The sequence below is a fragment of the Periplaneta americana genome, chromosome 7, assembly GCF_040183065.1.
Source record: "Periplaneta americana isolate PAMFEO1 chromosome 7, P.americana_PAMFEO1_priV1, whole genome shotgun sequence".
Classification (NCBI taxonomy): Eukaryota; Metazoa; Arthropoda; class Insecta; order Blattodea; family Blattidae; genus Periplaneta; species Periplaneta americana.
The window spans coordinates 119,647,046-119,672,252 of record NC_091123.1 but is presented as its reverse complement, the minus strand read 5'-3'; the positions used below and the strand labels follow the sequence as shown (position 1 = coordinate 119,672,252).

The window sequence follows — 25,207 nt, the reverse complement described above, 5'->3', positions numbered from 1 at the left end:
ATTTATGTATATCCTTATGGGGGAATGTTGTACTTTTGACAATTAAATTTTTCGATGTGGCAAAGTTGACTAATCTAATTCCATTGTCACTACTAGTTGCGTGTAGGCTCTCTTTTCCAATAGTTAGTCTAAAATTATCCTCCTCTCCTACTTTAGCGTTGAAATCCCCCAATAAAATTTTCATGTGATATCTAGGTAACTGATCAAAATTATGTTAAAATTCCTCATAGAAGCTATCCTTTATATGGTCGTCTTTCTCTTCTGTAGGGGCGTGAGTATTTATAACTATGATGTCGCACCATCTACCCTTAAGTACTAAATATGATAACCTGTCACTGATAAATTCGACATTTTTTACTGCTGATTTTATTCTTTTATAAACAAAGAATCCTGTTCCTAATTGGTGATTATTGTTTCCTTCCCCATAATACAACAAGTAATCTCCTATTTGTGATATGCCATTCCCATCTAACCTAACCTCTTGTACTCCCACGAAGTCTATTCTATATCTAGCTAGTTCTTTTGCTACTAATGTTACCCCTCCTGTTCTATAAAGACTAGTTACGTCCCAAGTGCCAAATCTCAAAACCTTATTCCTTTGCTGTGGTCGTGCCAGAGAATCAGTCCTATTCCGAGGCTTATTGTAGGGATTCGTAACAAGCTGTTTTTTATGGTGATGGGTTGTTAGCCCTTCGCCCAACCCCCAAGCTGGAGGACCACCCCTTATCGGCTGTCCACGACTACTTATTCAATATATTCGCAGCTACCCTCCATATCTGGAGGCCGTCTCATCTATCCGCAACCTGAGGACGCACCATGCCGTGGTGATAGGGACCCACAATACATGGCCGGTCTCCCAACTAACACTCTATATGCATTTCTGGATTCGGCCATATGTGCTACATGCCCTGCCCATCTCAAACGTCTGGATTTAAATACAAAAAGTATATAAAACATAATAACGAGACTAATTCATTTTACAAGCACAAACAATCCATCAGTTGAGTAAAAGGCATAAGTATGGAGATATTTTGTTAATTCTGTTCTAAACTTCTAGTCTTGGCCCTTCAAAGATTTACAACAATTAGCCACTACATTGAAGATTATAATACATGATTAAACAAGACGAATATCATGGTTGTCGCAAGAAAAATAAAGAAGGTAAACTTGCTAATTCTAAATGAGACAGTAGAGCAAGTGAACAGCTTCATATACTTGGGATGTACTATAAACAGTAACATGAGCTGCAGCCAGGAAGTCAAAAGTAGGATATCAATGACAAAGGAAGCTTTCAATAGAAAAAGAAGCATTTTCTGCTGACGTCTGGAAAAAGAACTAAGGAAAAGACTAGTGAAGTGCTTTGTGTGGAGCGTGGAATTGTATGGAGAAGAAACATGGACATTACGACGAAATGAAGAGAAACTAATAGAAGCATTTCAAATCTGGATATGGAGAAAAATGGAGCGTGTGAAGTGGACAGACAGAATAAGAAATGAAGTTGTGTTGGAAAGAGTGAGTGAAGAAAGAATGATGCTGAAAGTGATATGAAAGAGAAAAAGAAATTGGTTAGGTCACTGGCTGAGAAGAAACTGCCTACTGAAGGATGCACTGGCAGGAATGGTGAACGGGAGAAGAGTTCGGGGCAGAAGAATATATCAGATGATAGACGACATTACGATATGTGGATCATATGCAGAGACTAAGAGGAAGGTAGAGAATAGGAAAGATTGGAGAATGCTGAGTTTGGAATGAAAGACCTGCCCATGGACAGAACACTTATGTATTTATACATGATTAATTATTGATTAGTGAACTACTTCTTATAATAGCTTAGGTTAACGCATCTTTGTTTTTAACCATAACACATAATCAGGGAAAGAATGTGTTCACAAGGTATGGTTCAGATTTGCAAATTTTGGAAAATCTTATTAAATTATGTCTTTTTATGCATACTTTTCACTGTTCTCAAGTCTTCCTTTTGTAAAACAAAAATGTGTTTCGCTTTAGATTAGTGTGTCCTGATGCAGTTAGTACTCCATTGGTTTTAAAATTAATGTCACAAGTAAATTTTACGTCGTAATTTGTGCATTTTAGATAAGAAAATCTTATGAGAATATGTCATTAAAATCAAAATCACCTATCATATTATAGAAACTGTATTATGTAATTAATTATTTTCTTCATATGGACCATCAAAGAAACAGAATGCAGAACTATTTTGTCTGCATTAAATGGGCAATGTACCATCACATCATGTATAAATGGAAGACTGCTGTATAAGACTGTAATTTAATTTACAAATTCAAATGGTAAGAATTAATAAAATTTCCAGCATTCAGCACCTTAATGAACTGATCAAAACATCCATTAGTGTCCATCTGAATATGAGTTGCAGAAGCATTCGAATAACTGTGACTGAAGCCTTTATCTTGCATAATGAATGGTTAAATTATTGTGTAATATTACGTGCATTAGAGAGGCTATGTAGAGCAGAAAACTATTTCTTCTAATGCCTTTCATACCTTCCAATTTTCAATGTGCCGTATCATTGTTAGAGGGACGGAATGGGAAGTAGAGTTTATGCAGGAATGGGAAAATTATAATTCTTTATTAAGTATCCACTTTCTACTGCGCAGACGATCACACAATGGCTGGTATGCATAAGTTGAAGTAAATTCTATTGCTAGGGTTTTCGTAATATATACTACGGTCTTTATGTATAAAAAACCTAAAGTAAATTCTTTCCTATGTAGCAGAAAGTTGATCTGGGAGGCGAGGTTTAGTTTATGCTAGAATTGATAGTATAACCTACTATATATATGCATAACAAGAGTATATACTTCTACTTCTAAGTATAAACTGAGAAAATTCGTAGTCTGCCCTTTTTGAGACTTCGTTAGCTTAGCATAAGTGTTTATACAGTTTAAAATGGCACTCTTGAAAATCCTGCAAGGAAAGACAAGAATCACCAGAACGTGATTATAAGAAGTTATAGGCATATGGGTTTCACGAATAAAATATGTCATATGGTCAAGTTTTGTAATGGATTATTCAAATGCTGATTTTGAAATAACTGGAATTCTATCTGTTAGTTGATTTTTGTTAGCAAAATAATTCTATGATGTATTTATAATACATTTAATTTACGTCAAAACTGAGTGGGCGTACAATATTTTAGGTTATGGTAAATTTAATAACTAACATTTTGGGCCCGTCTGATTTATGTCTGATTTTGACTTTATTTACTTTTCATGTTCATTATTTTCTTCTTAATTTGCTTTACGTCTATTTTTTTTTCCTGCTGTAAACTTTCATCTCAACTTTCATAGCCTGGTGGCTTTTTCTCTATCACTTCCTATGGCAGGAGTTTGCGACTTGTTTAATAAAACTGGGATTCTTTTAGTACGAGTAGATTAACAAACATCAGTTGTTCTCATTCTCTCTCTTCTACACTTTCCACTTCGTCGTAATTGTCCATTTTCTTGTTAAAATAACCAAATTTTAAGGACAACAATCAATTTTCCCACCAAGAAATTAACTTAAATGCATGGAAGGCGAAAACTAACGAGTCTTCACGGATAAACCCGAAGTACTAGCGATAATCGATATAATCGAATATTCTCGATAGTTTATACTACCGTCACGTAGTAAATACTTCATAGTAGTAGTAGTATCAGGTTTATGCATACAAAACTAAGTATATACTTCTACTTCAAGTATCTTCTACAGTAAAAGGAAAAGGTAATATTACAACTTTATACGTACCACCCAATAACGCTGTGGTAGTGGAATAATATACAGTAAATACTTAAAATTAAAACCTGCTTGATAACCTCTTTCTGAAAATGTTTTAAATAAAATTCTGCCCAGTACCGATCGCCTATGTAAGAAGGAAGGGAACCTATTACATTAATTCACAGAAATAATATATCAAGTCAATGCGAACAAGTTTTGTCAAGTAAATTTTTTGATACGTCTGAAAATACGAAATGTAACGTATTGTAACGCAACTAAATAATAGTAGTGCCCTCCGAAGTGGGGGTGAATGGAACTCCATTTCGCAAGGCTTTCGAGAAGAGAATATAAACAAAAATTATCATCAGATACATTTCAATGAAATTACTGTACATACGTAACACTTAACACATTACGTAACATATATATTATTTTAATGTACCGAAGTACATATGATATTTCCATGCAGATATTCTGCGTCATCATACGATGAAAGAGTAATGGAACGGAGAAAAATTCTCTCCGGCGTCGGGATTTGAACCCGGGTTTTCAGCTCTACGTGCTGATGCTTTATCCACTAAGCCACACCGGATACCCACCCCGGCGTCGGACAGAATCGTCTCAGATTGAGTTCCAACTCTTGGGTTCCCCTTAGTGGCCGCCCTCTGCACTACGTCATAGATGTCTATGAACGTAGGACTTAAGTCCACACATGTGCTGAGGTGCACTCTTTATGAGTGACTAGTTGGTCGGGATCCGACGGAATAAGCGCCGTCTTTCGCATATCATATATATTATTTCAATGTACCGAAGTACATTACTCTTTCATCGTATGATGACGCAGAATATCTGCATGGAAATATCATATGCACTTCGGTACATTAAAATAATATACATGATATGCGTAAATCACTTCGTGATTTAAGACGGCGCTTATTCCGTCGGATCCCGGTCAACTAGTCACTCATAACGAGTGCACCTCAGCACATGTGTACTTCAGTCCTACGTTCATAGACATCTATGATGTAGTTCAGAGGGCGGCCACTAGGGGAAACCCAAGAGTTGGAACTCAATCTGAGACGATTCTTTCCGACGCCGGGGTGGGTATCCGGTGTGGCTTAGTGGATAAAGCATCAGCACGTAGAGCTGAAAACCCGGGTTCAAATCCCGGCGCCGGAGAGAATTTTTCTCCGTTCCATTACTTTTTCATCACATTACGTTAAGCTTCGCTGCATTTATTAGAAATAAATATAAAGTAATTGTATAATTAAAATAGAACATGTGGTCCAGGGAACATCAATGTTTGATAGCAGGATAAATCGTTTAATATGTTACTTAATTTAAATTGTATTTAAATAATTAAAATAAGATCATTTTGGTCCAAAGAGCACACATTTCCTGCAAAGATAATTCCTTCAACATGTTTCTTAATTGTTATTACATGCAAATAATTAAAACAGGATCATTTCAGTATATAACGTATTGTTATTTTAAAACTTTTGTATCTCGTTAAATATCAATCCAATCAAAATGTTGCATAGGCTAAAACTTACCGGAAATCATTTTCAAAGTAACTTTTGTTATGTAACATTTTTCAAGAAAATCGATAATAAGCGAGATATTTCGATTTTTTAATTCGGGTTCCCTTATAATCGCCCGTTTAAATAAAGGATTTTGAATGTAGCGTAAAATCTAAGCTAGAACGAACTTAATTTGTATTCCATTTGTCATATAAATCCGTTCAGCCATTATCGCGTGAAAAGGTAACAAACATCCAGACAGACAGACAGACAGACAGACTACAAAAAAAATTCAAAAATGCGATTTTCGGTCTCAGGATGGTCAATTATATATGTTAACATCAATTATTTTGGGAAAGAGAAAATTACCAGAAAAATTTCGGTTACAGGTTTATTATTAGTGCAGATTTCTTCAAATATAACTTAAATGGAGATGGAATTACAGAATTTGTATTCGTAATAATGTTATTTTGAGTTTACAGTAATTATAAAGTAATCTTTAATGGAAATAGTTGCGTTTTATTAGAATGTACATTCTTTACTATTCTGTAATTACGTAAAAAGCAAATAAATCAACAGATACTCTGAATGTTAAATAAGTTTCATGGTATTAAATTTAGAGTTAAACAGGCTATACCGTAATAAAGAATGTTGAAAACCAAACAATTCGCGTAATTAATTCATGGAATAATTTACGTTTTTATGCACACTAATTTGGTCGGGTCGAAACATATCTTATGAGACGTTTTCGTTTACATTCTCCTCGCGCAAGTCTTGCTGAGAGGAGTTCCACTAACCTCCACTGCGGATCAATGACTTCAATGAGCACTGTTATTGTTTACAGCGTTACAACACTTTACTTACTTACTTACTTACTTACTGGCTTTTAAGGAACCCGGAGGTTCATTGCCGCCCTCACATAAGCCCGCCATTGGTCCCTATCCTGAGCAAGATTAATCCAGTCTCTACCATCATATCCCACCTCCCTCAAATCCATTTTAATATTATCTTCCCATCTACGTCTCGGCCTACCCAAAGGTCTTTTTCCCTCCGGCCTCCCAACTAACACTCTATATGCAACACTTTACATTACGTATTCTCAAAACTATTTGAAGTATAAAAAATTCATTTACAAAACTTTTTCGGATTGACTTGATTTATTACCTATGTGCATAAATGTAATATGTTCCCTTTCATTCTGAATATTTCTATAGTAGCCTCCCTTTCAGTCGATTGAACTACTGTCAATAGTGACGGATGTACAACCTTAGACACAAAAAATGACACTTCGGGCGGTGCCTGGTTCACACGAGTTAGAAAAGGATGTTTATTTTGCACCTAATTTATCCCTTGAATATATACTAGTTTTTGTTATAGATTAGTTAAAACACTTGATCTGTAAAAAGGCAGATAAATCAACAAGCGAAATGAAAGAAAAACAGAGTATAATCGTGCATAATAAATTCGTGCACGTGTAAACCTAAGCTCTCATGGACTCAATCGAGGTCTTCCGAAAGGGACTTCGCGTACGGCAGCCGACATTTTTTTAAATCTAAGATTGGCTCCGATTTTCCTCGTTGGATGTTGGATATGAGGTTCTATATCTTACAGTAGTGTTTTCATTGTATCGGAATTGATTTCAAATATTTTATTACTATTTATATAGTGATATGAATAAGTTAGTTTTTGGCAGAAAATGCTGCATCGTCTTTAATTTAATTCAATACCTTCATCTGAGTAAACGGAACTTCTAAATAGCATTACAATTGCTTTAGTTCAAGACTTGATAGTGTTCAGTTACTCATGAAACGCATTTAATAAACATGTGTTTATTCTTTTTATTCACAATTTGATGCACTATTAAACTTGACAAATGTAAGGAAAATTATTGTGGAAAATGTGTTAGCTTTACAAGTAACATTTACATATTTGTAAAGTTACTCCTTTATGAAACGAAATACTTGTAAATTATGAAAAATTTCATTTGCAAAAATGTTAATTTCTTTGTGAAATTCAACTTTACATGAACTTTACAAAGTAAGATTGCAATATATAACTTCTCAATTTAGGACCATAATTTACAATTTACATTATAAACATTGTAGGACCCTGGTTTCTTCGACCTGTTGGAGTATAGTGGAAAGCGATTTTGTCTTTACATAACTTCTGATCATTCCAGTTCTGATGACATTTCTTAATATCCGTTTTTGTGTAGGACATCTTAATTTTTCTCTAATATCTCCATTTATTTGGTGATCTCGTTTATCAAAAACCAGTAACGATCTCGCATCGCTTTAGGGTAGTGTAAATTTTTTTATTTAAAATCCGGTTGCAGTTACGGCATTAACACAAAATGAAGACACCTGGATGCTGTCATAACCTAATAATCAAATGATTTTACCGAACGAAATGCATGTCCTTAAACAATAATCTATTAATACAGAAGAAAATATAAGATATCATGAAGTAACTTTAGTTCTGCAATGAAGCAATGAAAATATAAAAAGTACACGTTTATAATACTGAAAAAAAATACAAGATAGTAATTACATTTTAGGACGAAATCAAAGAAATATTACGAAATTATGAAAAATCATAACTACAGAGAATATATTATTTAGTTTGAACAAATGAGCGAAACTTTTTGTGTCTTATAGTCTAGTGAAATCATTTAGCGAGAAACAAGAAGAAATTTTGCTCCTTAAATCAAGTTTTGAAGCACCCCGTGTAACTTAAAAAAGGTGATGGTATGTGAGCGTGTGATGAAGGATAACTTCCTGACAGTTTAACAGATCCCTCTGCTGTAATACTCCACAATCGTGCGCCATGAATGACAAAATGGGTACTTACATTGTAACGAGCCTTGGGATCTACAAGAAGGTTCCTTGCCAGGCTGCTGGAACTGCCGGCGCTCTTTGCCTGAGGATGAGACCTTAGTGATCCTATAGAGCCTTTCAGTAAATCAGGCTTGTCAACTTCTGGTCCTCCAAATTCCTGGAGTTGTTGCAGCCAGCAACATAACATTGCTTCTATGCCTTCATCCACCTAAGGGCATAAAAATATATAATTGTATTTGAAATAGGGAATTATATAAAACATGCAATTGCGTACACAATCTATTATACGGTTAAAAGCAGGGTTTAAGCCGCAGTCGCATTTGTCGCATTTTGCTACTTGACTTCTAAAAATGCAACAAAGTTTGAATGTAAATGTGCAAAAATACGACAACCACATTGCTCTTCAGAAACGAAGATGGGAATGGGGAAAATGAAATCAGAGATGTGATTAAACTAATCTGAATTTAAATGAAATACTAATAGCATGGACAATGTTTAAAAAGATATTGAGGAATAGATGTTCCGGAATTGATTTCAAAGAGTGGGTGTTACTCATATAAGTTAGGTGAACAATTTATTCTAATTGATTTATATAATTTCATCGCATACTGTAAATTGTGATCGAGAATTTAGCTGCATCAATCTTGTAAAAACTGCAAATGGAAACAGTCTTTCAGTAAAAGAGTTAGCACTCTGCTAACAATAAATCTTGAAGGGTATAATAGTAAAAATTTTCAATGTTTAGAGTGCCCATAAAATAATGTATTTTAATGTGATGTAAATTCAGTAATAATTGATACATAAGTATAACTAGAGTGTGGTAAGATGAATTGAAAGTAATAAAATTCCAAGAAACAAATTATTCTACATTACTTTTGTTTCTGAATACTTTATTGATTCTATCTTTCTGCGCAATTATTTGTAATATTGCACAAGCATTTCGCAATTTGCACAAATATAATTTTTCATTTGTGCATTTTTGCAACAATTATTTACTTTCTAGCTTAAACCATTGTTAAAAGGTGAAATATTAAAAGAGGAAACAAGTGAAACCTTCTGTTAACTACTGACAAGAGATACAATAAAAATCATCAAATCAAAACTTCTCTTGAAAACTAATGCTAGATATGGTAAGGAAAAGCAAAGTTATATTACGGGTTATGAAGATCCACACGGTAGCGGAAGAAAGCCTCCCGCATTTTTAGATAATTGGCATTGGTTGGAGTACGAATGTAGTCTTATATGTTTGTCGCTTTTACCTCCCTCCCCCAAGAAAAACTCTTTGATCAACCCCAAGACAAAAGTGCAACGATAAGGACTATGTCAATCGAAAAAATCCATGCCTTTACCACAACCTTTTAGTTTGTAGTGTAGCGCCGTACCGCTACACTACCTGATATTCAAAGGAGATGGTAAGTGCAGAAGTTCCTAATATAAGGAAACGTAAGGAACAAAATAACTTGTACGCTATATATTTCAATATTTAATGAGTGAGAAAAATGTGCTCTGTATCAGGAACACATCGGCACGTAGAATACGTCACCCAGTTTCCGGAATAAAACTGCGGTTTTGTTGGTTTCAAGGTTTTATTTTTGTTTCGTTTACAAATGGAAAATCTGAGTCCATGAAAAGTAATGAAGTGCATTCAATATAATATATTCTCTTCATATGAAGCGACATTCCAGCACGTATGGGCGAATCCAGAAATGCATATAGAGTGTTAGTTGGGAGGCCGGAGGGAAAAAGACCTTTGGGGAGACCGAGACGTAGATGGGAAGATAATATTAAAATGGATTTGATTTATTTTTATTTTATTGGGTTATTTTACGACGCTGTATCAACATCTCAGGTTATTTAGCGTCTGAATAAAATTAAGGTGATAATGCCGGTGAAATGAGTCCAGGGTCCAGCACCGAAAGTTACCCAGCATTTGCTCGTATTGGGTTGAGGGAAAACTCCGAAAAAACCTCAACCAGGTAACTTGCCCCGACCAGGATTCGAACAATGGATTTGAGGAAGGTGGGATATGATGATAGAGACTGGATTAATCTTGCTCAGAATAGGGACCAATGGCGGGCTTATGTGAGGGCGGCAATGAACCTCCGGGTTCCTTAAGAGCCAGTAAGTAAGAATGAAGCGACATTCCGAAATTAGTCCTAGCTCACAACAAATTTTTCACAATGATTCACTCAAAGTAGGCTATATCTGTATATTATTATTTTAATATTGCACAATATCCTCTGATTGAAGTTCTGGGTGATATGTAAATCTATTATCAGTAGGGCTTGGAAGTTGATGACCTAAAAATCACATAAAAATGGCCTATAAAATGACCTTAAATTTATGAAAATACGACATTAAATTAAAAAAATGACCATGATTATAACGGTAGAATATAAAAAAATAATATACTTTCATTTATGGAAAATACATTGTCACCAAAGTTAGTCACTAACTGTTGCAAAAAAACTTTGTGTGCTTTTTTTCCTTCCGGCATTTTTACGTCTTCACACGTGAGACACAATATGCTGACTGCGGACACTGCGGCTGCAGTATTTGTCCTGTTGCGTTGAATGGGGGAAGCGCGTAACACATATGATCAGGAGTCAAGACTGATGCAACCAGCAAGAAAATTTCTGTAAGACGCAATCGAATTGCGTAAGCAATGTGCAGTAGATTCTCAAATATAGACTAAGACTACGCTGTAAAAAATCCGATATAAGGAGAAAAAGGCAAAACTTCAACAAAAAGTGCAACATTACCTAAAAAATGACCAATAGACAATAAAAGACCGAAAAATGTAAAATAATGCAAAATAAAAGTAGGCTATATTGGTTCATGTTGAAGTGAAACGAGTTTGTGTTGCATTCTGCATTGTCTGTGATGTTTCAGAAAAAAGATGATATTTCATCAACTTCCGAGCCTTATCAGACAGTACATCTCACTTGACGATATGTATCAGAGGAAGAACAATTGTTTGTATGCATCTGAAGTGTGATTAGTGGAATATGTAGCTAGTCGGCGATGAACGCAATGGAGGGGGAAAGGAACTGGCCACCCTACCCCATTATCTCCTGGCCTAGTTGCTTCATAAGTGATGTCTTCTTGGTATTACTTGTGAGGTTTAGACCTGTCTTCGGACAGTTGACCACCGCCAACAACAACAATATTCCACAACTCGCGACTGTAAGTCAAACGAGTGGTCACACAGGTCTGTAGCTGCTCTTGATGCCGAGATATTACTGAAAGAAGCCTCTAGGTACGGCTAATTTTATACGCAACTTCGGTGCCCTCATGTCCGTAGCGAGGGGAGTTGGTGTCGTTAAGGGTTGTTACACAAGTTACATTGGTTCATGGCCTAACTACTAATAAAATTAGCATTCGGCAGTGCCTCAGAGTGTTGTTAGAATAAACATTTGAAATTCTGTAACTTTTTCCACCCCGGATCTCGTAATGGGTTCCTATCGACTCATTCCGTGAGCTGGAAAGACATATTCTACGACACAAAGACGTCTAAATATTTCTAATTTGGTAGTAGACTACTTTTGTCGTCAGTTTTAGTGATAATCCCACGTGAACGTTTCTCATCTAATGAACGAGCTCATTGACGCTAGACTGACCAATGAGAATCGAATTACACATATAGTTAAAAGCATGGTGCTCAAAATTAGTAAGTGATAATTTATGAAATGAAGATAAATGCAAATAAGGAGAGCATGGTCATAGGAAGAAAAATACAGAACATAAAGTTGCGAATTCTAAATGAGGCAGTAGAGCAAGTGAACAGCTTCATATACTTGGGGTGTAATATAAGCAGTGACATGAGCTGCTGGCAGGAAGTCAAAACGAGGATAGCAATGGTCAAGGAAGCTTTTAATGGAAAAGGAGCATCTTCTGCGGATCTCTGGAAAAAGAACTGAGGAAGAGACTAATGAAATGCTTTGTATGCAGTGTGGCATTGTATGGGGCAGAACATGGACATTACGACGAAGTGAAGAGAAGCGAATAGATGCATTTGAAATGTGGATATGGAGAAGAATGGAGCGTATGAAATGGACAGACAGAGTAAGAAATGAAGCTGTGTTTGAAACAGTGAGTGAAGAAAGAATGATGCTGAAACTAATCAGGAAGAAGAAAAAGAATTGGTTGGGTCACTGGCTGAGAAGAAACTACCTTCTGAAGGATGCACTGGAAGGAATGGTGAACGGAAAAAGAGTTCAGTGTAGAAGAAGATATCAGATGACAGACGACATTGAGATATATGGATCATATGAGGAAACGAAGAGAAAGGCAGAAAGTAGGAAAGATTGGAGAAAGCTGGGTTTGCAGTGAAAGACTTGCCTTTGGGCAGAACACTAAATGAATGAATTAATTTTTTCCTCGTACGTTAATTTGTTTCATTTGTATCGTCTCTGCTTCGATGTATCAGCAATCAAGCAATTACGTGAGACCCGCAAAAATAATTAATTACAATAATTGAACAATTAATTACTGTAAGTAAAAATGTTGACAATAAAATTAAATATGTTGAAAATTATAAATAAGCAATGATAAAAGAGTTCAAAATAAAGTGTTGTTATAACCTAAAATGTTCACTTCTTTTTATTCTATGGGGCCTTTTATTCCTATCATCTCTGCTTCGATTCGACTATTTTTCTGGATCTTATTATTTTAACCTTGAATGTTTAGTTGTTCAGAATTATAGTCGTTCGCATTGGGATTACCTTGCCGAATACAATTTGTGATAATAGTTATCCTCAGATAATTTCATTTCGCTACTCATGTTTGCTGTCATTAGATAATTATTTCTCGACTTCCGGTCTCGAAATAATTATCATGACAGGAAACATTCGTTAAGCTCAATTAAATTACCGGAAAACTATCAGCACTCGTATTCATTCATAGTGTTCCGCCCAAGAGCAGGTCTTTCACTGCAAAGCCAGCATTCTCCAGTCTTTCCTATTTTCTGCCTCCCTCTTTGTCTCCTAATACGATCCATATAGACTATCTTAATGTCGTCTATCATCTGATATCTTCTTCTGCCCCGAACTCTTTTCCCATTCACCATTCCTTCCAGTAGACGGTTTCTTCTCAGCCAGTGACCCAACTAATTTCTTTTTCTCTTCCTGATCAGTTTCAGCATCATTATTCTTCATCCACCCTTTCCAACACAATTTTTTTCTTATTCTGTCTGTCCACTTCACATGCTCCATTCTTCTCCATAGCCACATTTCAAATGCTTCTATTCGCTTCTCTTCACTACGTCATAATGTCCATGTTTCTGCTCCATACAGTTCCACATTCTTTACTAGTCTCTTCCTCAGTTCTTTTTTCAGAGGTCCATTAAAAGGTTCCTTTGCCATTGCTATTCTCTTTTTGACTTCCTGCATGCAGCCCATGTTACTGCTTATAGTACACAGCAAGTATTTGAAGCTGTCCACTTGCTCTACTACCTCATTTAGAATTCGCAAGTTTACCTGCTTTACGTTTCTTCCTATGACCATGCTCTTTGTCTTGTTGGCATTTATCTTCATTCCATACTGCTCACAGCTGTCATAGCTCCAGTAGCATATCCCTTAGTATCATTTGCTCTTCAGCTAAGAACGCCATATCATCAGCAAATCTCGTACACTTTATTCTTCTTCCTCCTACTATCACTCCTCCCATCTTCTGAAAACAGTTCTTCACTAAATCCTCCAAATATATGTTGAACAGGGTAGGTGATAAAGGGCATCCTTGTCGTACTCCTCTTCCTATTTCATTTCCTTCTGACATTTCTTCTCCTATCCTGACTTTCATTCTATTACAGAAGATAATTCACCTTTCTTAATCAGGTAAGCCTATAAAAACTAGTAATTATAAATACTCGACCATCCTCACAATAAAATGATTTTTTGAGGACTTCTGTGAAATTCTCAGCAATAGTATATGATAGTACACAATTCATAGCAAACGATGATTTAGTTAAATATTGGCAAATGTATGTATCTTTACTTGATTGCAAGTTGTGACGAATTTGGCTTGCTTTCGTTAACGAGTAAAGCATTTATTCATGTGTTAATAGAAGGAAGTATTTAACGCTCTATTTAATACTTCTGTTTGTGTTCGAGAATTTACATTTATAGCTATCTTATTGTGGGCCAATTTTTTTACAGTATTCATGTGTTAAAATATTCAAAGGGAACTTCGAGTTGGTAGTGCGGAAGATTCCCTTTCAAGCGACAAAATGAGTCATCTGCGAAAAGTCTACATTGTTTATAAACCTTCAGATCATACATACTACGTAAGTACACACCAACACATTCATGCACATACGTATAGCCTATGCATACATCGATTATTAAACAGTCAATTTTATGGACGTATCGAGAAGTTCTAGTAGGCTTATATGTACATCCCTCTCGCACGACAGGTACACGCATCTATATGCGTATATGTATAGATATAAAATGAATACATATACGTACCACATACACGGTGTAAAAATGTGTGTACTTCTTTATAAGGCCTTTTTATAAGATGAAATACAAGTCTAAAATGTTTATCCGCTTTCCGGAGTACCTCCCGTTACGGAAATAGAAACAGTTTTTCCTTTCTCTGAGCAAGAGGTGACTCAGGATCAAAGTTGCCGAGAGAAGCACATTCGTGTAATCTGGTAATGCATAAACAAGATAAGCTGATCTGACTCTGAGTAAGGGTAAGACGTATAGAAAGACTCAAAAGTAAGAAGCCGATTTTTTTTTTGTGCAGTAAAACTCAACGCTTAGAAACAAATATTTTCTGAAATAAGAGTTTTCCAACAAGTTAAAATGCAGTTTCTTGCGATTTTGGGCCTCTATTACGTATAAAGAATTACTGCAACTACTTTAAATAAGAAAAGAGTCGTTTTATGTCTCGTATATGGTCAGTCACTGAAACTGCCTACTGAAAGATGCACTAGAAGGAATGGTGAACGGGAGAAAAGTTAGAGACAGATAAAGTTATCAGACGATAGAAGACATTAAGATTAGATGGATTATATGCAGAGACAAAGAGGAAGGCAGAAAATGGGAAATACAAGAGAATGCTGGGTTTGCAGGGAAAGACCTGCTCTTGGGCAGAAAACTGTGAATGAATGAATTCCCGTATGATCGATTTTTTACTGTCCATAATATCCCTTGACTTTCTTGTTCGTGGTATTCAATCTTTTTTGCTAGCGTACCCCTAAACTGCATTGCAATTACAGAAAAATTAATGAAAGAGAATCATAGATGTTGTACTGAAGATAAGTTATTATTATTATTATTATTATTATTATTATTATTATTAATATTACTATTATTATTGACTTTCTAGTACATCGACGTAGCAGTGTTAAAGTTATTCAGGAAAACCCCGACAAAACAAAAGCTGTAACAGCAAGAGGTATGTAATGCTTTTTTATTTAGAAAAATAACGTATAGTCAACTCCGAATATAGTGAACCTCCGCAGACTTGCATATTTCGTTCAATATATCCGAAGTGTCTCTCCCCTAATCTTAATGACAGAAATGAGTGAATTTGTAAACAAGAAAATAAAATATTTAATTTTGTGAAATGGATTACACTGTATACTCACAGTTGATTTACTTAAACTAAGTTGTCGACCCAAACCCGCTTGCGAAAGACCACGTTCAATGTCACTTATAATATCCAAAGAAAACACTTTACGCTTCGACATTTTATACAGTACATTTACTGTTGGAACACTAGATTAGGTAAAAATGACAAACGCTGTTATGTTGTAACTGCGTACTCAGCCTTGGAATTTCCCGGGTCACTTAATGGAAACTGGGAGACGGTTCATGCACTTTGAAAGCCATCCAAAGCTTACATTTATTTATGCTTTTATTTTAGTAGGTGATGCCGGTGAAATGAGTCTGGGGTCCAACACCGAAAGTTACCCAGGTTTGCTCATATTGGGTTGAGGGAAAACCTCGGAAAAACCTCAACCAGGTAACTCGCCCCGACCGGGAATCCATCCCGGGCCACGTGGTTTCGCGGCTAGATGCGCTAACCGTTACTCCACAGGTGTGGACTTCATTTATGCTCTGGACATAATATCCGCCCTCTTCTAATGAAAGAAGGCAATTTCAGTTTCCGTTGTTTCGATGCTATCAGTCATAGTGGAAATGTTTCTGAGCACAAAAGGCAACCCTTTGATTGTGGAGGATTAGAAATAACAGTAGAGTAGTGTGCCTGAGAACAGAATGTCAACCCTTCGACAGTGGAGTGAGGCAAGGTCGTCAAGCGTTGCCTGGATTTACAGTAACTTACAGCTCATTGTCTAGGAATCACTAATCCTACCTTTGTCCTTTGTTCTCAACACATTCTTTCAATTTTATACAAGAACGTCCGACTTCAAATAAGAATTTGTCAGGATACAAAGTTCACTATAACCGAAGTGAGGGTTCACTATAAACGGAAATATTAATGTACGTTGACTGTACTTTAATATAACGAAATTTCACTATAACGAAGCAATTTCAGAAGTAACTAGATTTCGTTGTACTAGTATTTTCTTGTACGAGGTTAGACGTATCTGATTTTTGTCCAAAATCTAATTTAATTTAAATTTTAATTATACTCAATTTACTTATAAGTTAGGTTTACTATAGCATAGTTTTTATTTACAGTCAGTCGTAGGTTTACTGCATTTATTTATACAGGGACATCATTTTATTTTTACTAACATTTTTAATATTAACTTGCCTATACCTCTGGATCAACGCCATTTGCTATCCCCTTCCACGACTGGAATTCGATGATACTGGCGTAATATACAAACAAATCACTTTACTAGGTACAGGCGGGAAGAAAAGTAGTTCATCCATTTACGTAAACTAGGAAATATTGCGCTTTTGAGTTTGATCATTTTAATTAGGTTTTTGTTTAATCAAAATAGAGTACAGTATTAACAGTGAGTGTTTTTACTCACGAACTGAGCTGTCCATGTGGACGTATTCATTATGCAGTGTATATTATACTGTCTACAGCACATTAGCGTACAATATAGAGAACTAAGTTAAATTGAAAAATAATCATAATATTGATATTTAAAAACATTTTTTTAATTGTGGCCGTTCATTTCGATACAGGCTTCAGTTCTAATGTGCATATTATCGCACTATAGACTATTGTACCTAATCCCAATTACCAGTTTCGTTCTTCGTACTAGTAACTCATGTTGAAATAATTCTGTACCTACTCTACAAAAGAGTACTTTACGTACTGTAAATTCAATCTTCACTTCTGCCCGATCCGAAAAGATAAAATTATAAAATTACTCAGACATACTATCAACTCTCCGTCCAAGTAGGGTCGTAGAAAGGGAGGAAATCACGTGACAGTTAATTACTTAACGAGGCCCTTTTATTTCAGTTATTTTAAACAGTTGTATAATATTATGTAGACGTCCAATTCCTAACAGAAATTAATGTTCTCAGAAAAGAGCTAAGACAGACCAGCCACTAGCTGGCGAATAAAAGCAGGTGGGGGAAACCGGGATACGACGTAGGCAAATGGACGACATGCGAAAATGATTCAATATTGAATGCTCTTTCGTCACTGGAAAACGCGAACATATTTTTGGAACGTATTGTTTACTATAACCGTAAGGCTACTATGACTGTAGGCCTATATGCGGTCTTGGATCTGTGTGGAGAACGGTTGAACTTTATTAGTAGAAGGGATGGGAGTAAAGTACATTAAAAACTCAGGTACAATAAAAATTTAAGTAAAATAGTACAATATGCAACGAGCCTATAATGATAGTAATTAAGACGCAAGTATGGATGTTTATGAAACGAGCGCAAGCGAGTTTCATAATATTCATACGAGCGTCTTAATTACCATTATAGGCAAGTTTCATACGACTTTTTATGCTCGACCATATTTCTAACTTGAAATTATTCAGATGTATACATTTTATTTGTATCTGACAAGATCGGAAGTGACCTTGTTCTAGGTCGTGAATTGTGAGATGTGCGCAGACGCGAAAGTATTGATTTTTTCCGAGAAACAATAATGTCATTGACCTTGATGTAATCCCGTTAAAATTGATATAGCCTTGATTATTGAATTCGACATTGAAAAACGAGATGACAAGTTAAATTTATTTGAATATTATTTACAATTAACGCTAATTATTATAGTAACAGAACATAACCTTCTGCGACAGTATTGGATTTCCAGCCTCCGTGACTTTTCGCTAATTCTCTTTCGAATGCATATCCGAGAATAATCGATACTTGCGGTTTTATAACGATACAAAGCTGACTTGTCATTGGCTGAACACCTGTACTTTAATGAGTAGGTGTACTTTAATGACATGCATTAAAGGACTGCTACCAGGTGTATAATTGCTACATTTCGGCATGGTCGAGCATAAATAAAATGATGTCCCTGTAGTTAGAATTAAATTTACTTTTATTATATATTTTATTGCTGTAATTATTGTAATATTATTATTGTATATTATATATCACTGCCACGGGTGTATACCCAATTGTAGTGTTAATAAATACATACATACATACATACATACATACATACATACATACATACATACATACATACTCTTCTTTCGAAAAAACCTGTACATAAATACATTATATACATACAAACATAGAAATCTTGCATATTTGTGTTACGTACCCTGAGAGTATCCGGGACATGAGGAAAAACAAAGTCCGAAGGCGTGAGGAGAATTTTGTACGGTCCCTTGGACATCCTCTTCTTGAGTAGTTGCTTCCTGCAACAAACGAGAAACGGTTCATGGAATCACATCAAAATTGCATGGGAATAGACAGGCGTCACAAGAATGATGCGTCAAGTGTGTAGCAGACAGGTCATGAGCCCTCGTCCGGATCAGTTACACGCGTTGCCAGTATTAGTTCAATTGATTTCACGTTATTAATGGCTGCACTATAAAGAATATTGATCACCACTTGCACTGTTCTGTGATGCTCGACATCGGCTGCGGCAGTGAATGCTATTACCGGTCATTTAAACTGGGTAACAAAGCCATGGAGCCTAGCAGTGGAGAAAAATAGACTGATTCTTTTATCTAATAATGCTTTTCAAGTACAGAGGCTATTCAGAGGCGATCAGATGATAATGAGGTTGCAGATCAGTGATGGGCAGCTTCTTGCACTGCGTGCAAGACTGAAACTAAGTATATATTTCATACACACGGAACCGGGTTTCAGCTGAAACGATACCTTAACATGTGAGCAAGAGTTACGGATGAGTGAGTTGTTTCGTGAAATTATTTATACTGTAGACCAGCCGTGGCGAAAATGTAACTCGAGAGCACATTGTGGCTCTCAATCATAGCTATGCATTTCTCTTGCTTCCTACCTCCCCCAACCCCCATCCTTTCACTCAGTGGAGTCAAACTCCGTTCCATTTGTATTTGTCTCTGACGTGCGAGTGGCGTATCGTCGCAATGTCTCTCTGGAAACCATGCACCTCTACAAAAAAGAAAATTTCAAGTAGGATGGGAGGACGCATTTTTTTGCTGTCAATATGATGAGAATATTAAATGTATGATTTGTTCATAAGTATTACGAGGAAAACGATTGTTAAGTGTTATTATTATTATTATTATTATTATTATTATTATTATTATTATTATTATTATTATTATTATTATTATTAGGCTATCATCTCTGTACGTCGATCCTTTTTCAGCAGATGTACAGATTTACAATGTGATGTTAAATGAAAGCCAGATGTAAGGATTTGACACATGTTGAACTTTTCAAATCTTTGCCAAAAAATAAATATTGGAAGCTTCGTTCTTTCGCTTGCTCTGTTCAAGCCATGTTCGCTACAAATTACGTTTGTGAAAAATTATTTTCAGCAATGAAAATAGTAAAACCAAATTTAGATCACGACAGACAGACAAATACCTTCGTGATCACTACGACTGGCAGTAAGTGACATAATTCCTGATTTTGAAACTCTGTCGCAGAGACATTCTGAAGACAGTTAATTTTAGGTTGTGATAATGTGTCCTATGTTTTCTTATTCATTTTTTTCTTCGTTACACGTACTAAACATTAGTTTGTAACCTTATGCTGTATAAAATTATATTTAAGTGCTTGACGTAATGAAAATGAAAATCAGTTAATAAATCAGACAGTTGCTTCACTTCCCCTTCGGGTGTCCGCCTCCCTCCATAGGTGCTATGCATGTTGTAGGTTACACAGTGTCTCGGCACACGATCATATTTTCGTCACGGCTGCTGTAGACATTTTTCTTTAATTGAGTCACTAAATAAGAAAAGGGAATAAGTCATCTTCAGTAGTTTTCAGAAAAACAAAAATAACTTCTGCACACAACGAAATATAAACATATTGCATCGAAAATATTTCTATTGACCAATCATGACTGCACATTTATGTTAAAAAAAATATATATGTGTGTTTCTGAATTTATCCTGCCCTGGAAAACATTTTTGTGTGTGGATTTGTTCCCATTTAATATATAACGAAATTTATTGTAAAAATATTAAACAAAATGTATCATTATCTCTATTATTGAAATCAAAAGCTTTATTGTATGCCAATTTATGAACAATAGTAGAGTGTAGTACATAGAAACATTGAAAGCTACCGGTTATTACATAAACCTCTGACTTTTTCCATTGTTATTCAGTTTTGCTTCTAGTAATCGCAGTTTACAAGACATTTCTTGCGTTTTGCAGAACTTGAAGTAGCACTACTTTCATCGTTTGACGCCATTTTACTCATGTTACATATTTATCCTCTAGATGACAGAAACAACAAACTTGAATTTCTTACGAGAAGGAAACAAGTCATGGACTAAGCTCCTTTTCAAAGTAAACATGAAAACTAAAGTGTTGAAATCTAGACTAAGGATACGCGGAACCCGTTTCCTTTTCATGCAGAATGAAAGAGCATACCTAAATTAGTAAGACTACAGTCTTAACTCATTTTTGCCAAAACTGGGACATTCCCTTTACATATTTAGTGATTCAATTCAAATATCTCAACTGGAGCTCTAAATGTGAGCATATTTACAAAGAACACAAAGTAAAGAAATGCATCTTTTAAAAATAGATTAAAAATGAAAAAAAAAAAAACATTTTTATACAAGAAAGATCTCTAGTGAAGCATAACATATTCATGGTATATAGTGTGATAAAACAACTTATTTACATCGCAAGTTTGTCATTAAGATAATAATTCAGCAAGGATTCATCCCTATGAATGATTAATATGGCATCTTTTATAATGGCGCTTTAAATGGAATTGTCTAACAGTAGCAATATCTTTCTCACAAACTAAATGCTGTATACATATTTCTACACCCTAAAATAAATCATCAGCTCCCACAGACGCTGAGCGTCGTTTAATATAACTCGTGCTAACCATACTGTAACTGACTCCGTTTATACACAACATTGATTACAATGTATTTTTCCTACGATAATGCGTAAAGTTGCATTTTACCCACTGTTATCAGTGCCTAAAGCGAGCCTTTAAAACACTTAGGCCTACTTACTTACGGCTTTTAAGGAACACATAAGCACGCCATCAATCCCTATCCTGAGCAAGATTAATCCAGTCTCTACCATCATATCCCACCTCCCTCAAATCTATTTTAATATTATCCTCCCATCTACGTCTCGGCAACCCAAAAAGTCCTTTTCCCTCCGGCCTCCCAAATAACACTATATATGCATTCTGGATTCGCCCATACGTGCTACATGCCCTGCCCATCTCAAACGTCTGAATTTAATGTTCCTAATTATGCCAGATGAAGAATGCAATGCGTGCAGTTCTGCGTTGTGTAACTTTCTCCATTCTCCTATAACTTCATCCATCTTAGCCCCAAATATTTTCCTAAGCACCTTATTCTCTAACACTCTTAACCACTGTTCTCTCAAAGTAAGAGTCCCAGTTTCATAAATATACAGAACAACCGGTAATACAATTTATTTAAAAATTCTACTTTTCAGGTTTTTTGACAGCAGACTGGATGACAAAGCTTCTCAACCGAATAATAACAGGCATTTACCATATTTATTCTGTGTTTAATTTCCTCTCGAGTGTCATTTAGGCCTATATCTGTTATTGTTTCTGCAAGATATTTGAATTTTTCCACCTCTTCAAAGGATAAATTTCCAATTTTTTTTATTTACATTTCCTACAATATTCTGGTCACGAGACATAATAATATACTTTGTCTTTTCGGGATTTACTTCCAAACCTCTCCCCCCAGTGAAATTTCAGATACACAATAAACAAGCATATTTGCACTGAAAGCTTTTTCAAGAATGAGTTTCTAGACAATGATTGCTTATCGGAGCTGTTGTACACTATCAGCCAGTTTGTATACATGCGTTAAATACATCCTGTAGACCTAGTCAGGAATATAGTGACAAAGCTAGTGTTTTTGATCATTTATTAACAGCTGCTAAAGAATTTAACTTAAAAGTCACTCAAGTAACTACAAACGTCCCTTATTAATATGGTAAAATTAAGCGTGAATCCAGACAGTGAAAAAAAAAAAAAACAGCTTTTTACATGATTGGAACTGTATTTAGGTCCACTTGGGGAGATAATCATGACGACACATTTTATAGCATGGCAGCCACGAATAAACTTCATCCAGACTTCGTGTTTTTAAACTGAAGTTTCTTGGTGAAGAAATTAAAGACAATAAATGCTCATTGCAGTTGTCTCTTGACAGTTCATAACTCGGGAATAAATTTAATTAAGCTGATGTTTGCGCCTGAACATTCTTGGAAGAGAAGAGCTAAGAGAGTGGAATCAGCTATTACACATTCACATCTCCCTGTTTCTGTAACTCGGGCAGTTAGTTACTTAGTTCATATTCGCAACTAGTGGAGGAGTCTAATTCCGTCGCCCTTAATAAAAGATATTGAGCAACACAATTTTAACAAAATCATTCCTAGAAGACAGGTGTAGAACTGTCCACTGAGTCATCTGTTAGGAGCGAAAACTCATAACCAATTCAGTTAAGTCATATAATGATACTAACAGTAGTAGTGATAGTAGTAATAGTGGCAGTAATAGTAGTAGCAGCAGTGGTAGTAATAGTAGTAGTAGCAGTGGTAATGCTTGTATCAACAGTATCACTAGCAGTGGTGGTAGTAGTAGCATTAGCAGTGGTTGTAGAGGCATTATCAATGATAGTAGCAGCATTAGTAGTAGTGATGACAGAATGGCATTAGTAATAGTACTAGCAGCAGTAGCATTAGCGGTAACAGAAGTAGTATTAGTAATATTAGTGATAGTAGCAGTAGCATTGGCAGTAGTAATAGCAATAGTAATAATAGCAGCATCAGTTGCTTTACCAGTAGTAGGAAATAGTGGCAGCAGCAGCATTAGTAGTAGTAATAGCAGTAGCAGCATTACCAGTAGAATAGAATTAGCATTAGTAGTAGTAGCAGCAATAGCTGTAGCATTGGCATTAGCAGTAGAAGCATTAGTAGTAGTAGCACTAGCAATAGCAGTAGTAGCATTACTAGTAGTAGCATTAGCAATAGTAATAATAGCATTAGTAGTAGTAGTAGCATTAGAAATAGTAATAGTAGCATTAGTAGTAGCAGTAATAACATTAGTAGTAGTAGTAGTAGTAGCAGCATTAGCAATAGTAGTAGTAGCATTAGCAATAGTATAGTAGCATTAGTAATAGTAGTAGTAGTAGTAGTAGAAGTAGCATTAGCAATAGTAGTAGTAGCATTAGCAGCAGTAGTAGTAGCATTAGCAATAGTAGTAGTAACATTAGTAGTATTAGTAGTAACATTAGCAATAGTAGTAGTAGCATTAGTAGTAGTAATAGCATTAGCAATAGTAGTAATAGTAGTAGTTGTAGTAGCATTAGCAATAGTAGTAATAGTAGTAGTTGTAGTAGCATTAGCGATAGTAGTAGTAGCATTAGTAGTAGCAGTAGTAGTAGCATTAGCAATAGTAGTAATAGTAGTAGTTGTAGTAGCATTAGCAATAGTAGTAGCATTAGCAATAGTAGTAGTAGCATTAGCAATAGTAGTAGTAGTAGTAGCATTAGCAATAGTAGTAGTAGCATTAGTAGTAGTAGCATTAGCGATAGTAGTAGTAGCAGTAGTAGTAGCATTAGCAATAGTAGCAGTAATAGTAGTAATAGCATTAGCAATAGTAGTAGTAGCATTAGTAGCATTAGCAATAGTAGTAGTAGCATTAGCAATAGTAGTAGTAGCATTAGCAATAGTAGTAGTGGTAGCATTAGCAATAGTAGTAGTAGTAGTAGTAGCAATAGCGATAGTAGTAGTAGCATTAGTAGTAGTAGCAATAGCGATAGTAGTAGTAGCATTAGTAGTAGCAGTACTAGTAGCATTAGGAATAGTAGTAGTAGCATTAGCAATAGTAGTAGTAGCATTAGCAATAGTAGTAGCATTAGTAATAGCAGTAGTAGTAGCATTAGCAATAGTAGTAGTAGTAGTTGTAGTAGCATTAGCAATAGTAGTAGTAGTAGTTGTAGTAGCATTAGCAATAGTAGTAGTAGTAGCATTAGTAGTAGTAGTAGCATTAGTAGTAGTAGCATTAGTAGTAGTAGTAGTAGTAGTAGCATTATCAATAGTAATAGTAGTAGTAGCATTAGCAATAGTAGTAGTAGCATTAGTAGTAGTAGCATTAGTAGCAGTAGTAGTAGTAGCATTAGCAATAGTAGTAGTAGCATTAGTAGTAGTAGTAGCATTAGCAATAGTAGTAGTAGCATTAGTAGTAGTAGCATTAGCAATAGTAGTAGTAGCATTAGTGGTAGTAGTAATAGTAGTAGTAGCATTAGTAGTAGTAGCATTAGTAGTAGTAGCATTAGCAATAGTAGTAGTAGCATTAGTAGTAGTAGTAGTAGTAGCATTAGCAATAGTAATAGTAGCATTAGTAGTAGTAGCATTAGCAATAGTAGTAATAGCATTAGTAGTAGTAGTAGCAGCAGTAGGTAGTGGACGAAACGCCCGCAAACTCATTCATGTTCTACTAAACTTTACCTTTGCTCATGCACTGTTTATCTTCTGTACACTTTCACTATATTTTTCTCTTCACTACTTTTATTCCTTACCCT

General features: G+C 35.4%; 1 protein-coding gene across 1 annotated transcript in view; it reads right to left on the bottom strand.

Annotated features, from left to right (window-relative positions):
- Nucleotides 1-25,207, bottom strand: part of LOC138703394 (retinal guanylyl cyclase 2) — a 1,174,702-nt gene that overhangs the window by 282,892 nt on the left and 866,603 nt on the right. The window contains exons 10-11 of the mRNA XM_069831228.1: nucleotides 18,767-18,863; nucleotides 8,106-8,300 (exon numbers count right to left, since the gene is read on the bottom strand). Coding sequence (XP_069687329.1) covers nucleotides 8,106-8,300; nucleotides 18,767-18,863 — 292 coding nt within the window. The remainder of the gene's footprint in view (nucleotides 1-8,105; nucleotides 8,301-18,766; nucleotides 18,864-25,207) is intronic.